The sequence below is a fragment of the Daktulosphaira vitifoliae genome, unplaced genomic scaffold (assembly GCF_025091365.1).
Source record: "Daktulosphaira vitifoliae isolate Bord-2020 unplaced genomic scaffold, ASM2509136v1 Scaffold_3, whole genome shotgun sequence".
In the NCBI taxonomy this organism is placed as follows: domain Eukaryota; kingdom Metazoa; phylum Arthropoda; class Insecta; order Hemiptera; family Phylloxeridae; genus Daktulosphaira; species Daktulosphaira vitifoliae.
Genome location: NW_026099574.1, coordinates 39,328,261 through 39,345,628, shown reverse-complemented (window position 1 = coordinate 39,345,628; position 17,368 = coordinate 39,328,261). Strand labels below are relative to the sequence as shown.

The following is a 17,368-nucleotide window of genomic DNA, read 5'->3' as shown; positions in this document are numbered from 1 at the left end:
GACACGTCGTCCGGACCCATCTGTCATTGGACGATTACAAACGGTGTTTGTTCAATATCGATGGTGATGGCGACGATGCGTCGAAAAGAGCATTGGCTGGAGAGAATGCCCGTGCGGTCATCGGAGTGATAGGTGGTGGTGAACAACATCCATCATCGCTACCGTACACTCAGTGCCGGCAGATCGTGTCAATTCGTTCGCTTGAGCACGAGGTACGCACTTTACGCACAACCAAGTTGGCGTTAAGTTTCGACGTTAAGCGCTACACGCTCGACAACAAAATCAACACGTTGGCCAACTGGAATAATGCTATACTACCACCGGAGGATCTATAGTTTTATTTAGTTTTTAAGTTATTATCATTGTAAAAAATATTGCCAAGAATTGAAAATATATTTTGTAAATATACATGCATTAGTATATAAGTAGTTTTAAAACATTTTTTTAATGTAACATAATATAGTAAGAAATTGTATTTTTTCTAAAAAATATATGTATATACGTATGCATATCTGTTAAATATGTATATATACTACAATGTTTTTCTCTTTTTTTTGTATGGTACAGTACAATAGTTGTGAATATGTACGTGTAAGTATGCTATAGTATTTAAGCTATAGTTACGTAATGAGATGACACATTTTGTATGTAAGGTATGAATTATTATCCTCTAAAGAATATCCTACGGTATTTTAAATGCATAAAATATCAATTAACATACGGCTAGGTTTATAACCTTTCTAAAGAATTAAGAAGAATAAAAATTTTATAGAAACATAGTTTTTTTATATGATTTTATTAGAGAAATATAATCCTAGATAATAATCATTATTTTAGACATTATTCTTTAAACGTATTTATAGTTTTTGTATCCACTAATATTTTAATTACGAATTTTGTTAAAAATGAGATTCTCACTCTGTCTCAGTATAAGTATGTATTAATAATAACAACACTATTTTGTCAACACAACATACGTTTATTTTGAACAATTTTTTTATAAATTATATACATGCTTTAGATACTAGTCATTTTACGACATATAGCTATTACTAACAATTACTGTTGGTATTTCTTGGTTGATTGTACTTGATGGTATGATTGTTTCCGACTGTATATTTGCATCTGTTGTATCATCGGCTAGCGGCCGAAAATATGTTGAGCATACGTTTTCTCCATTAGAAGACTAAAAAAATTATGTATATTTATTAAATACGTTCTACTGAATTAAAAAAAAAAAAAATGTAACTCACCCTTTGTTTAGTATATGCTTCCAGCATCGTCCACCGTTGTGCCAACTGCTGGTTCGCAAATTGTTTTATTTGGTTTATGTAGCGCAAATCACTATTGGGTAAACTGTTTTTTATTTTTTTATTTTATAATTTCACGGGCAGAAGCCCTTTTTACAAATAATACAAGTACATAAATTAGGTTATTGTAACATAGAAAGATATATACTAAAAATATGCAAATTAATTATTAAACGTAAAGAAAAAAAAAATAAAAAATGAAAATGAATTTAATTATAAAACATAAGGAAAAATACAAAAATTAAAATGAAAAGTTAGGGTCAACATTGGCATTAGTCATAAGACGCCTAAGTGGCTCATTTTTTGCATAATTAGTTAGGCAGTGAGGGACAACAAATGGAGCATTATTTCTTGTTGCGCGCTGAGGTACTCTGAAACATATGAGGGACAACAGGCTCGGCGAATCAATATTACCATTCAATAAACCAATTAGGAAATTAATTCCAGCATTGCGCCTACGCGCAGCTAATGAGGATAGGCCAAGCAAATACGAGACAGGGGCATAATCGTGGTTTGGACAGACTATGTTGAGCGAGTAGCTGACAAAGCGTAGGAACTTTCGCTGAACTCGCTCAAGCTGTAGCGAGCCCAAGGCAGTATAAGGATCCCACACTACACTACCATATTCTAGAATATGTCTGACTATAGAACAGAATAGCACTTTAGGTGAAAGTCCTTGCTTGAAATCTTTGGCCAAACGCATAATAAAGCCTAACGCTTTAAAAGCTTTACAGCAAACATAATCAATATGAAGCATAGGATCAAGATTATAACTAAACTTAAAGCCTAGATCTGTAATAGAGTTTAACTCACGCGAGATATTTACTGCAGTAATACTATATTGAAACACAATAGGATATTTTGTTCTATGATACGTAAAGACCTTGCATTTGGTTAAATTAAGTGACAATCCCATTGACTTTGACCATTTAGAAAATCTATTAAGGTCATCCTGTAATTTCAAACAGTCATCGGTCGAGCTTACACGCATAAATAGTTTGATGTCGTCGGCAAAACAAAGAAAATGACAATGGTGTAAAACTTTATGCACACAGTTTAAGAATAAGGAAAATAGAATAGGGGACAAGTGACCTCCCTGGGGGACACCAGAAGACGCTAAAAATACATTAGACTTAACGCCGAATACTTTTACCCATTGGTATCGATCACAAATATAGGAACTAATCCAAGAAAGTAGTGGTTCACCAAAACCATATTGTCTAAGAACAGTAATAAGGGTCGTATGATCCACAGAGTCAAATGCTTTACTGAAATCATTGTATATAACATCTACTTGTAATTGATTTTGGAAAGCATTAAAAATATAGTTGGTGAACACAAGATTACAGGTGGAAGATGAGCGACCCGGGCGAAAGCCATGCTGTTCTTCCATTAAAATGTTATTAACAGGTCTTTGTATTCCATTAAGTATAAGCAATTCAAATATTTTTGATATGTGGGACTGTACAGCTATAGGGTGGTAATTTGAAATAAGACTAGGGGAGCCCGTCTTGAATACCGGTGTAATGGAACTAAGTTTAAGCATAGATGGAAATGATCCTTCGTCTAAGGAACGCCTAAATAAGATCCATAGAGGATATGCCAATAATTCCCTTAGTTCATATAAAAATGTACCAGATAAGCCATCTGGACCCACAGAACCAACACATCGTAGGTTTGATAATTTATGGTAAACATCATCAACACTGAAGTATACGTTGTTAGGAAGGTCAAAGGTGAGAATATCTAGTTGGTCAATTAAGACATTATTTTTCTTAACACTGTAAACCGAAGAAAAGAAGTCAGAAAATAGATTTGCAGACGAAATCTCATCGGAAGAGCAGACGTCGTTGTAGGACAAAATTTTAGGTAAATTACAAGATGACCGTTTGCTATTAACATATTTCCAAAATTCATACGGTTTATCTTTGAGTAGTTTTTCAGCATCACTAATGTGTTCACGATAGCATTTTTTAGAAGTATGCTTAAATTTGGCACGAAGAAATGAAAATCCTTTATAGCATGACATGTTGGAAGAGAACTTAAACTTAGCATGAGCTTCCCTTTTTTGACGCAGTATTATTTTGAGCTCAGCACTAAACCAAGGAGGATAAGTGGGTTCATAAAATCTACATTGAGGAACAAAATCAAGAATAGATTTATGCAGAGCATCATAAAATATATTAGTAGCGGTGTTAGCATTGTGAGGGAGAAATGTGTTATACCAGTCGTAAGAAGAGATAAATTGCCGAATACTATTGTAATTAGCTCTCTTGAAATTATGGAACAGATGGTTGCGATCGAATCTAGGAAAACAGAAATTGGTGTTTAAAATTAGATTTAGTGCAGGGTGATATGCGTCAACAGGCACAAGTGGATCACAAGATTTTTCAACACTTAACTGCTTATTAGAGCTAAAGATTAGATCCAAAATATTATTAGAGGCATTACGTATGTCATTGGCTTGGAAAAACCCACTTGTTGCGAATGATTCAGGCACACATGGCGCGTGAGGTGATGAGGAATGAGAATAAGATAATCCATTACTATCATTGTCCCAAGAGATCTCAGGGAGATTGTAGTCACCACAGATAATAAAAGTGTGATCAGGATACTTTGTTACCAAAGATTCAACGGCATTTATATGTGATTCATAAGTATTAGGGAGAGAATGGGGAGGCATGTAGACACCGCCAATAATATAGTTCAAGGTACCAACAGTAAGACGAACAAAGACGTGTTCAACATTCAATTGTTCAACTAGGATGGGGTAGGAGTGAATACCTTGGCGAATGCCAATGAGGACTCCACCACCACGATTACAATTACTAGTAAACGTACATCTGTCATATCTAAAAATATTATAGTTAAAAAGATCAAGTTCAGAATTAGAAAATTGACTAGTGAGCCAAGTTTCAATGAGTACAATGAATAAACAATCTAAAGAAGAAACATTACAATTAAAATGAGTTAGTTTTGATCTGAGTCCACGACAGTTTTGGTAGTAACCAGACAGTGGACCATGAAAGATCGTCGGTGTTATGAGCGGATGCGCAGTTGGGGTCCTCCGTTTTTTGAAAGAATTTTACCTACTTTCGGCAACCCATTTTCAAATAAAATTCGCAGGCCAGGTTCGCCTTCGTTGGTTCTTCGGACAAGCTCCAAGTGACACTCACGCAGCAACTTGCGTTGCAAATTTGTTTTATCGCTGACTATTCGAAAGCCATCAGGAAAGGAACAACCCGAGCGCCTTGCTGTGTTGTAGGCCGATAATAAGTGCATAGCGGACTGCTTATTATCGAAAATAGCTTTAATTGGGCGAGGTGTATCTGCACGAGCTTTACCGATGCGAATGAGTTTTGGATTTTGTGGAACAGAATCACCAAGAGATTGAAGTATATTCTGTACCGTCAGTTTATCATGTGCAACACGCTCAGATGCGATACCAGAAGACAGATCAGAAACTCCATAAAATATTAAATTAGATTGACACTTTTCCCGTTCAAAAATTTCTTGAAGGGCTTCAATCACAACCGTTTTTGGTAGTTCCTCGGAATTATTAGATTCGAGACGAGCAACTTTTTGCCTTGAGAATATCAACTTCTTTACATAACCTTACATTCTCGGCTTTCAACTCAAGCATTTGGTTGGAAATGCGAGTGAAATCCGCCTTAAGATCACGACACTGTTTGTCTTGAAGTTCAGAAAGCGCTTTGTTAGAAGTCAACATTTCCTTCTTAAAGTCTTTCAATGCACCCATCAAGTCTTCATTAGAGATAGGGGTAAGTACTTTACTACCAGAAGCCTTTAATGTAGCTTTAAACGGAGTATCCTGTTTTAAAGGCATAGTGATTTTTAGAGATATGAGATGTAATTGAATTGATAAACGACGATGCCTAGCGTTGAAGTCTCCAGTAGGTTTGACTAACGAGATGGATACCACAATTATAAACAAAATAAAGCACAAATTGAATAATGGTGAAACCCAGCGTTAAAGTTCCCAAGTAAACAGCTGATCAGCAGTTTTAGAGAAATGTAAAATAAAATGTATGAATTTATAAAAGTGATAATGTACCAGTTTGTCAGACGAGCCGAAAAACACAAAACCATAAATATATGAAAACCGCGATACTAGTGCACAAAAATATCCGAAACGACAATCGATTAAACACAAAAGTCTAATTAATAAATAAAAACAAACTACGGGTAAATTAATCCACAAATTACAAAACAAATATTAATTACAAACAAGAGCAAATATGTACTATATCATCGATATAGTACATAGTACATGATATAGTTTTTAATCGTATAATCCGAAACCGCATTGATCAACATACATTTTTTTTCCACATTTACTTCATACTGTGATTTCATATATTGAGCCATCTTCTCCAACCATTGTAGAACTAATGATTGAATTACAGTCATCTTTTGATTGATAGCCTCGAAGATACAACATTCCAAAGGACTGAGTTTTAAAATGTCTGATCGGGTGAGTAACACTCGGCATTCATCTTGTGCTTGTGATTCAAAGACTAGCGAAGACTCTCCTTGAAACGTAGTCTTTGAGAGTGTACGTATTCATCCTCGAGTAAAATAATCTTTTGTCTTGATACCGGGTCGAGAATTAGTGACAGAATATTACCCATTATCGACTCAATTTAATTATTTCTGTTATACTAGTTATTATTGTTATAATATTAGGGTTGGGTTAAAGAATCATTCTGTAGAATTTTAAGAAAACTACTGACACATGATAAGGCTATCAATTACAATTTAACTGGCCATAAAGGTCAAGGAATAAAAGTAGTATTAAACAAAACTATTTTGTTTAAATTATTAATTGGTGAGAAAATTTAAAATGGTTTATAATTCTCTAGTCTTCTTATTAGAATATTTTTGATATTTGTTACAAGGGCTGTTCAGAAACCATTCAATGTGTCTAATAAAATTATAGAAACTATTTGTGCTAAAAGTATTTGTCCTTCAAAGGCCAATGAATGAAGTGAAAATAAAAAATATTCAGATGATAACATTTAATTTTAATTTTTACATGTATACTTTATTTGAGTCTTTTATACGACTTGGAACAAGTTTACATAAAATAAAAAAACGATAGAACAGTGTGGTCGAGGCACAGTGTAGACGAGTCATAGATGGGATAAGTATAGTCGATATCTGACAGTGATTTAAATCACTATCATAAAAACGCTTCGATGCGAATCTGTAGATAGTGTTTCATTTAGAGAAATTGGTGGATTATTCCAAAAGCAACATCAACTCTTATTTCTTTGATTATATCCTGAGTAGTAGTTCTTTGATTTTAAAATATAATATATGAATAAATACTAATTATAATTATAAAATTTAGTATGAAATTGATATTCAATAATTTAATATTTTAATTTATAAGGAGAAATTATAAAAATAATAATGAAGTTATATTTTGCTTTACTTTTTCGAGTATAAAAATTTAAAGGGCTTGATACAATATTTTTCAATAAAAACTGTTTGTTACTATAAAAAAAAGTACTGGACTACAAGGGATTTTCATCAGAAGCAAAAATATACTTTTCTATATCAACTTTTCGCGTTGTTTTCAAATCTTCAATTAAACTTTTGCTATCACTTCTAATTTTTTATATTATTNGCGTTGTTTTCAAATCTGCAATTAAACTTTTTCTATCACTTCTAATTTTTTATATTATTACTAATTACATATAAAATAATAATTAAAAGAAAAAAAAATTTGTTTTTAAATTATTACTGATTTTGATTTTTAATATGTTAAAAATAATCAGTCCAAATTTTCATTTTTAACCTATATTTTTGGTTCTTTAAACTTCGTGAAAAATTTTTTATAAAGTTTTGTAAAAGTTTATAGAAAAAAATTGAATATGTTACCATAACTTTTAGCTCAATTACAAGTATGAAATTGACATCATTAAATAGAAAATATTATGAGAATTAAAACAATGGTATCGTTAAGATTAATATGCAGTTAAGAAGTTTTATAATTACTATTTATAGTAAATTTATCAGAATAGCTCAATATTTTTTTGCATTTTTATCGTAATAAATAACTGAAATAGAAATAATAGTAATCATTACCTAGTAACTTTTGGTGTTTAAAAAGATTCTACAATTGAAGTATTCAGAACTTGATTAATTTTAATGATTTACTTTAACTAAATGAATCAATTNTAATGATTTACTTTAACTAAATGAACCAATCAAAACGAAGTTGTTAAAAAGATTTACTTAATTGAGCGTATAATAAAATTTGATTATAATTGTAAAAATCTATCATTAATTCAGGAAAAACTAACAATCATTTTTTTTAGAAATGATTTATATAGCAACATGTTACCAAAAAATTTGTAATATTATAGTCTAGTAGTAGCACACACAAACAGAGTAAAAAAAGTAATTAAATTACAAAGTAAAATTATTTAATTTTTTATTTGAAACCTATCATATTAAATTATCATATCAAACGTGATTCGTCAATAAATATTTTGAAAACATTAATAATGAATGATTTTAATAGTCTGTATGGAGAACATGGGATAAGTAACTGTTTAATTGATAAATTAGAATTTTTTTTCAATTTTTAATGTTAATATTTTCAACTAGATAAGAATTTTATTCAATTGACGTATAGTTGAAAAAAGTAGGTCAAGTTAGAGCAGAGAAAATAAATGATAGTGTAGCGACTAACGTCGTAATCACAGAATAAAAGCAATCAAACGGCCAGACCGTTGTATGGATGGCGTAAAGCCGTTTAATCGAGTAAATTGTTGCACAAAACAAAAGAAATAATAAAATCGAACCAGAAAAATAACCAAAATTAACAATAATAATAATATTGACAAAGTCGCACTGGATGGTTGCGGTTGAATTTTTTGACGGGCGGCGTAAGTACAGAGATAGATGTCACGAAGATGACTGACTGGACGTATTATTGCGGCGGGGTATGCGACGCTAGGCATTTGTTGGACTTTACACCACGACGATAACGCGTGTGTGTGACGGTCCGGTTTACAGTTAAGCGGTGGCTGAGAAGGAGCTGACACGACCGCGGGGTGTCAACGTGTGACAACGCCGTGGCCGTGTCAATAGTCACAAAAAAATACCTTCTCAGCTTTGTATCGAAACTAAAAATTAAAATATAGTAAAATAATTTTAATATGAATAAAAAATTTCTTCTTGTGAGGGGTGACTACAGTGATGAGATCCTTGATTTTATTGAATCTAAATGAGACAAAAATCTCAATGAGAAAAAATGCAAAAAAATTTCTTGCCAAACGCGGGTTGGAACCTTGTACCACAAGCGCTTAAAATACAAGTTATACTGACTCGGCAACCGTAAATTGCTAACGTCGGGTGAAAAAAATTGTTATTTAAGTAAGGTTAAATTTCAAAGTTATTTTTCTCGACTTCAAAAAAGCAAAAAATTTTAAGTTTAACTTTCTATGCTATATCAATTTTATTTATATAATATTTATGAAAAATCTGTGTACTCCCCTTGTCAGGTATTTTAAAATAAAATACTAGAATTTTAACACAAAAATATCATATTTTTGAATACGGTAGTCATTTTTACCATGAAGACAANAAAAATTTTAAGTTTAACTTTCTATGCTATATCAATTTTATTTATATAATATTTATGAAAAATCTGTGTACTCCCCTTGTCAGGTATTTTAAAATAAAATACTAGAATTTTAACACAAAAATATCATATTTTTGAATACGGTAGTCATTTTTACCATGAAGACAAATCCAGAGGTTATTTTTTTTTTTTAAATTAATGTACTTTAATTTAAAAATATATAATAGTGTCAGTATTTCTGGAACACTTTCAAAATTTAAATTGAAAATGTCCTAGTTTCAATACGCATGTTTAAAGTTTTTACACCCCTTGTATAAAGGGGTATGATCCGATTTACAAAAAAAGTGTCAGATGAAAGGGGTATATAAAAATTTATTATAAAAAAACCCAGCACAGTGAGGTCGCGGTACAGTGGGGACGTGGCATAATTGGGTCCAGTATAGATTTAATCTGACAGTGATTAAAATCACTATCATAAGAAATGCTTCGATGCAAATCTGTAGATATTGTTTAATTTTAACAATATGGTGGATAATTACAAAGCAACATTAACTTCTATTTCCTTAATTATATCCAGATTAGTAATTCTTTTACTTATATATTATATAATTTTTATAATAAATTGTTTTCAAATTATTATTGATTTTTAATATGTTAAAAGTAATAAAGTTTTACCTACTTTTTTTTGCCGAGNTTTAAATTGAAAATGTCCTAGTTTCAATACGCATGTTTAAAGTTTTTACACCCCTTGTATAAAGGGGTATGATCCGATTTACAAAAAAAGTGTCAGATGAAAGGGGTATATAAAAATTTATTATAAAAAAACCCAGCACAGTGAGGTCGCGGTACAGTGGGGACGTGGCATAATTGGGTCCAGTATAGATTTAATCTGACAGTGATTAAAATCACTATCATAAGAAATGCTTCGATGCAAATCTGTAGATATTGTTTAATTTTAACAATATGGTGGATAATTACAAAGCAACATCAACTCCTATTTCCTTAATTATATCCAGATTAGTAATTCTTTTACTTATATATTATATAATTTTTATAATAAATTGTTTTCAAATTATTATTGATTTTTAATATGTTAAAAGTAATAAAGTTTTACCTACTTTTTTTTGCCGAGACACAGTGTAGACAAGGCATAGATGGGACAAGTATAGATGATATTTGACTGTGATTAAAATCACTATCATAAGAAATAATATATTCTCCNCTGTGATTAAAATCACTATCATAAGAAATAATATATTCTCCTAATAAGATATTTTAAAATAAAATAAAATATAAAACCTAGAATTTTAATAGAAAAATAGTATATTTTTGAATACGGTAGCCATTTGCGCATAGAAGATAGGTCGTCGGGACAAATATTTTTTTTTCATTTTATAGTACATAAAATAAGCTTTAATTTGATGTATGTTTAAAGGACGCAGTATTTCCAAAACATTTTCAAAAATTAAGTTGAAATTTGTTTGGATATTTCTCTCATTTGCTGGGAACTAGAGAAAATTTTAAGGGTAATGTCTTCAACTATATACGATTTGTGATCTTTTGACGTATTGTTGAAAGAAATCGGTCCAGTGAGAGTTGAGAAAATGTGGCATCAGACATAAAAAAAAAAAAAAACATATCATGGTAAAATTAATAATAATATTGATTCATACATTTTTCCAAAAGTTATAGCAATATAAATTTAATAATATAAAATATGAAATCTAGAATTTTTTCTCGGAAATCGTACGTTTTTCTTGAACTGTTATGTCCGTTTTCACCACAAAGACAAGTCCAGAGGTCAATTTTTTTTTTTTTTAATAAAGTATATTACATTAGCTTTAATTTAAGGTATATATAAAAGTGTCAGTCTTTCCGGAACATTTTCAAAAGTTAAGTTTAAAAAGTTGATTTTTTGTGAAAAAGTTACCATTTTGAAACCCTTCCTGTGGGCTTGTAAAGAATTAAATGTTCACAAAAATAGATAAATTCCTAAGGTATCTATATAAAAAAAAAAATTATACCGATTCGGTCATTTTTAAAAAAGTCATGGCAATTTTAAGTAAAAAAAAATTTTTAAATGTCGAAAATTAGGGATTTTTAAATTTGTAAGTTTTTGGGGGATTCCGCCGTATACAGGGAACGAGGGAAATTTTTTTCAATTTTTGAGGGTAATGTCTTCGACTAAATACGATTTGTGATCTTTTGACATATTTTTCATCAAAATCGTTCCAGCGAAAGCTGAGATTGAGCGTTCACAGACACAAAAAAAAAACAAATTATAGTAAAATTAATACCTTCTCAGTTTCGCATCAAAGCTAAAACGTAAATCAATCAGTGTTGAGGAAAACAATGGTGAGCAATACGATGACATTGATAAAAATCAAACAATCGTGTTGTCTAAACCGTTACAACAACAATCAAACTTTGATGCGGTGTTTGGTATAACCATTAAGGACAACGGAGACTTTAAAATGAGTGATAAAATGGTAATAATTGATGAACATATGGTTAATATTAAGATCGGTAGTTCAAAACAAGTGCCACTAACGAAAGGATTACACGAATTTTTATTTAAAAAGATACCCAACATCGATTGAATCACTTCTGAGGATATGTTAACGTATAAAAATTGTCTCATACACACTAGAGTACATAGAAACATTAACGAAAAATTGAAAACAAATCAAGGATATAAATATAAAAATATAATAAAACAGTTATTTGTTTGATGGCGTACTACCGTTTTTAACTGTATCAAATAAACGAAAAGAATACATATATTAGGACGATATAAACGAATTAGTACAGCGACTGGCTACTTTACACGCGTCTAAGCGTGCAGGTAATACGGGGGTGTACACCGAAATAGTATCCCTGGAAGAAGAACTTAGAGAAAACAGAGTAATAAAATGAAAACTGTTAAAGAGCAAATAGCGGAAGAGTTACACGCACAAGCAAGAAAGAAATTTCCGAGACGTACCGTAAAACCTTACGCTAAAGACAACACATGGCAAGCGGATCTCGTCCATATGAGAAAGTATTGCAACAAAAATAAAAACTTTACTTTTATTCTTACTGTGATTGATGTGTATACGCAATACGCATGGTATGTGCCTTTAAAAAATAAAACCGGTAAGGTGGTGGCTGAAGCTTATGAATCAATAATTAACAACTGTAATACATGTCCACTGTACATAACAACACACAGGGGATCAGAATTTTTCAACAAAGATCTGAAAACTTTTCTAAAACAGAAGTATTAAATATTTTCCTACATTTTCGGCGGTGAAGGCATGCGTAATCGAGCGTTTTAAACGTTCGCTTAAAGAACGCATGTGGAAAAAATTTATCGCTTCGAGATCTCACCAATGGTTGCCTATTTTACAAACAATAACAAATTATTATAACAATACTATTCATTCGGTGATCTACCAAACACCAACACAAGCATCGAAAAATCCCAATATCGTACGGTTTTATCGATTACCGAATTACTCAAATATTACGTGAAAAATATTTAATTTTGGTGATACGGTTCGTGTAAGTAAAAATAAAGCCGCTTTTGTCAAAGGATACACTCAGAATTGGTCAAATGTAATATTTTTCACAAACAAAATAAAAGAAACATTACCCGTAGTATACGTGTTGAAAGACGAGGATGCTGTGCTAAATAAAGGAACATTTTACAGAGATCAGTTGAAAAAACAAATATTTTCACACACGTTTCTCATTCAAACAATTTTACGATACAAAAATGATTACTGTCTAGTTAAATGGTGTGGTTTTAAAAAAAATAGTTGGATACATAAAAACGATTTAGTATAATTTCAACATTCATAAAAAATGGATCAGTCAATAATAGTCGATTTTCAATGCATCGTAGACTACAAATGTAACACCAAGCGTGAGTGCTGCACTGGTTGGGTGTGGTCAGCTGGTAGTGCTTGTGCGTCAACAAAATTAGTGCTCAATATCAACATAAAAATTCTTAAAATCGTATAAAAACTAATAAAAACGATATTATCAAATAATCAGAACAATAATACTAACATTGATATTTGACCTGGTTGAAATATGAAACTCTATACAATAAGTATAGTCTCGGAGTCGTGTGCTCGAGTCGCTAGTTGAGCGCAACTTTGTTGTATTTAAATACAACATCATCACCACAGACAATCTAGTTAATAAGTAAATAATAAGTTTAGTTATATTTCAAATCAATTATTTATTTAAATCAATACAAAGATAGATTATACAAGCATACACATTTTACATATTTTTACATATAATTTAAATTTTTATAATCATTGGGGGGGGAGGAGAGGGATGTCTTTATGACCTCAAGGTAGTGTATTATAGAAATTTGGTTTTTGATACCGCTTGTCATCTTTAAATTCCAATACAACTTTATTAATTGTTTCAATAAATATTTTATCTTGGTATGAAGGAAAAACATAAATGCTATGTAATATTTTTTATCGTGAAAAGTAATACAATCTAGATAATCTTTTTCGCTTATCGTTTTCTTTAATACCCTTTTTTTTAATCCCTTATTTTTTTTTTAATGTTATTCCCACTACGTGTCAAATATGTTTTACTACATATTCCAATATAACTATTTAAAATTCGTCCTCCCATTTCATCTTTCATTAACCCTACTACTTTTTTATTGACAAGCGGTATATCGTACACGTTGTTGGGGTCATAACTTGACGTATCAAATTTATGAATATTTTTTTTAACATCATCGTACACATCTACTCTTTGTATTTCATAACATAGAAAGTCAGAATCCGTATATACTAATTTGCATTTGTTACCATACANTCCGTATATACTAATTTGCATTTGTTACCATACATTTTTTTCATAAAATTATCATGAAATACGTATAGAATAGTCTTTGAAATTTCTAAAACTGAGAACCCTACATAACTAGGTCTATCATATACGATTTCCACTTTTTTCAAATAGATGACTGCCATATTTTCATTAAATATTGTTACACTATCAAAGTTGGGTTTTGCTATCAACACACTAGCCGTTTTCCAATATTCTCCCACTTTGTGACAATTTTAACATCAATCCTTAACAACAATATAGTTTTTTTTATCGAGTAAATTTGGAATCAGTTTTTTTAATTTAGAACCTGGGGGTATAATATTTTCGGGGCATAAGGGAAGGTCTAAATGATCATAATGTAAATGCTCACCATACACTAAATCTACATATAAGATTAGCCCCAATCACTATCGTCCTCGATTGACGAAACGTCTAAAACGTCAATCTCAGATTGAGGCATCCTTTCAAAATTTCCATAGGGAAGATGTTGACTAAGTGCTGCAACATAGAGATTGTAAGCGTTGAGTTATAATAATTATGTTAATGGCTTCGACGGGTCGTAGTCATCAACATATTTATTATTAGCTTTACTAAAGTAGGAAGAACATTGAAATACCCCCCCTCGAATCCTATTATTAATAATGCTAACCATCTCCATGTCGGTCATCAATTTAATCCCCGTAATTCGCTTCATAGCGTCGAAACTTAACCCCGGGGAAGTAACATAATGGCAAGGATCAAGCCCATAATATTTTAAACAAGCACTTCTAAAATTTTCGAAAATATCTGCTAAAAGAAAAACATCAATTTTTAAATATATATCAGAATACTCCCCAAAAGTTGAACAATTAAATTTCTCCCAGATTTTTTTTTGCATGGGTGTAATCTCGTATGTTATGTCACTCATATTTAATAACTTACAGAACGCGGTTTTAGGTGGTAACATGCATTCGTTCAGTACATTCATATTAGTTACATACTCATATAGAAACATTCCCTTACGACACATTAATTTAAAGTTTTCATCATTAGAATGTATTTTCCTATTAATTTTAAGTTGCTTGGGAATTAAAGTTTCAGCGAATTTTTCCAATAATAATGGTAAAAAATTAACGAGTCATTAAATTTAATANAATAATGGTAAAAAATTAACGAGTCTATAAATTTAATGGTTTTCCGGTTGTTATTTATCGTTTTTTTAATACACATGTATTTTTCATTGGTTTTAGCTATAACTTCAATTCCTTCGTCGTCATCACCAAAACTGAGTTCCGTAATAATAAAGTGAGAATCGTAATTTAGCATATTATGTAAAATTATGGGGACAAAAGATGGAACCGAACATTTCAGGTTACAATCTCTATGTGCCGCATCTCGATATTCAGTGATCCATTACCTTATCATGGAAGCGTAATTCAATGTTCCAAATATGACACGTTATTGCTGTATGGTGATTATATTGTTGTTGAATAGATAACGCTTCCATTGGTATAGGATTACAATAAATGTCACTTATACAGATAATATCTTCCCTAAGTCTAGAAATAAACATCTTCACGCAATTATTCCCGCAGTACTCTTCCATACGATCCAAATTTTTATTATAAGAACATTTAATGTGATATGAAAAACTGGGGGGATTGTGTATATTAATTTGATTGGTATAAGAAATATCAGGTTGAGGATCGCGTGTAGCTNGGTATAAGAAATATCAGGTTGAGGATCGCATGTAACAATAGGTGTTAGGATTGTTCAAAATCAGCATAAATTACGAATTCCACGTGGAATTGCTTGTGGAAGTTTTGAAATTTAACCATGTGTTTGGGGGGTTTCGATAGAACCGTTTTAACCTTCATGGAGTTTTCGAGTTGGTGATTGAGTAGTTTTGCTTCTGAATAAAAGAATAATAAACAGCCATCACATAGAAATTTATGAGATTTATGCTCTAAAGTTGAACGGATACCAACCGCTCTAAGTTGGAAAAACAACAGAAATGTCTGAAAGGTTTGTCTTTTTGATCTAAATAAAGTAAATTCACGTGGTTGCTACGTTTATTTCTGGTCAAGTCCAAAGGTACCGTAATTTTTTCATCGACTTAAGTGTAAACATTTACACTTTTATCATTTTTTTCTTCAAATTTTCTTATGTCGGTCAGAAATAGGTATTGGCAATCGGAACTGGGTTCCGATAGTTTTGTTACTTTGACCTAATAATATAGAGTATTTTTTTATAAATTCCACTTGATAAAAATTTATTTAAAATTAATTACTTTGAATTATGACTTACTAATATCTTCAAACTCGATATCTTCTAAAAACCAATCAATCCATAAAAAAATATTAAAAGACTATAACATTTATTGGTTTTTGTATTTTTATTATTTTATACGAACTACTTTCGGGATCACCAGGATAAACGGTTACAACTTTAACGTCCATCAAATTTGAATCCATTTTTTTCGCAACTTCAAACACTGTTGAAATAATAATAATCATTTTATAATTTAAAATTTTAACATACAGTATTCATCATTGCTGTCTTGAACGTCCATCGAATTTGCATCAATCTTATTTGCAGCTTCTAGCACTGATATAATAATAATAACAATAATAATAGTAATAATACAATTAATCATTTAATTTCAGATTATAGAGCTCATCGTCGCTGTCTCTAGTATTAGAAAATTTTGTATCAGTATTTGTTCTCTCGCTTTCCTTAACCAAATTACCTTTATCTACTGAATTACACTTTAATAATTAAAATATTTAAGTTAATATAAAATAAATGCTTACCGTAAAAATTTTTTAAAGTGCTGGCACTGTAATTAACCATATTTTTCACACAGCCCGATTTTATTTCAAATTTTATATTTACAGAACACACTTTTAATACTTTATCAGCTCCAATTAATAACATTTTTTAATAACAAAAATACATTTTTGAGATTTAATATTACAATACTAATCTATTAAGCCGTGTGTATGCTGAAAATTTCTTGAGAAATTATCTTTTCTCGAAAATTNCTTGAGAAATTATCTTTTTTCGGAAATGTTTTCGAACACAAACTGCAGCTATATAAAATTTTGTTGTGTACTGTTTGCTCATGACGTATCAACGATTTAAAAAAAATGAACTTCATTCCACAAGTATCACACAAATAACACATAATGATGATTATGATATTGAAAATGACTCTAAGGTGTCGATTAAATAAATGAAATACAATTAAACCAGAAAGGAGAGTTTTTCTCGGTTTTCTGTACTTCATTTTGTAAACCTCTATAGNTAAGGTGTCGATTAAATAAATGAAATACAATTAAACCAGAAAGGAGAGTTTTTCTCGGTTTTCTGTACTTCATTTTGTAAACCACTATAGATTTTATGCCAACTTGCAGCAGTCCCCAGGCTGGAGATGATTTTCCAAGAAATTTTTATTTAGACGTTTTCAAACGCTTAATATAACATCTTTATATATACTTTTTTCAATAAGTTATTTTACTGATGTCATATTATTGACGTATACATTACTCTTTTTTACTCTTATCTATACTTTGTAGACATTACGTTTGCAAATTATTATTTCAAATAATTACTT

The 17,368-nt window shown here is 30.7% G+C and overlaps 2 protein-coding genes across 2 annotated transcripts in view; both read right to left on the bottom strand.

The window, feature by feature from the left end:
• Positions 1–1,380: 1,380 nt before the first annotated feature.
• LOC126900725 (uncharacterized) overlaps positions 1,381–17,368 on the bottom strand; it is a 47,805-nt gene continuing 31,817 nt past the window's right edge. Inside the window, exon 4 of the transcript XR_007702906.1 lies at positions 1,381–1,399. The gene's annotated coding sequence lies outside the window, so the exon portion shown is untranslated. The remainder of the gene's footprint in view (positions 1,400–17,368) is intronic.
• On the bottom strand, positions 4,009–5,157 carry LOC126902150 (uncharacterized). Its single transcript, XM_050679176.1, has 2 exons — positions 4,992–5,157; positions 4,009–4,924 (listed from the first exon to the last, which is right to left on the bottom strand). Exons 1-2 carry the CDS (start codon positions 5,155–5,157, stop codon positions 4,350–4,352), a joined length of 741 nt encoding a protein of 246 aa, XP_050535133.1. The 3' UTR covers positions 4,009–4,349.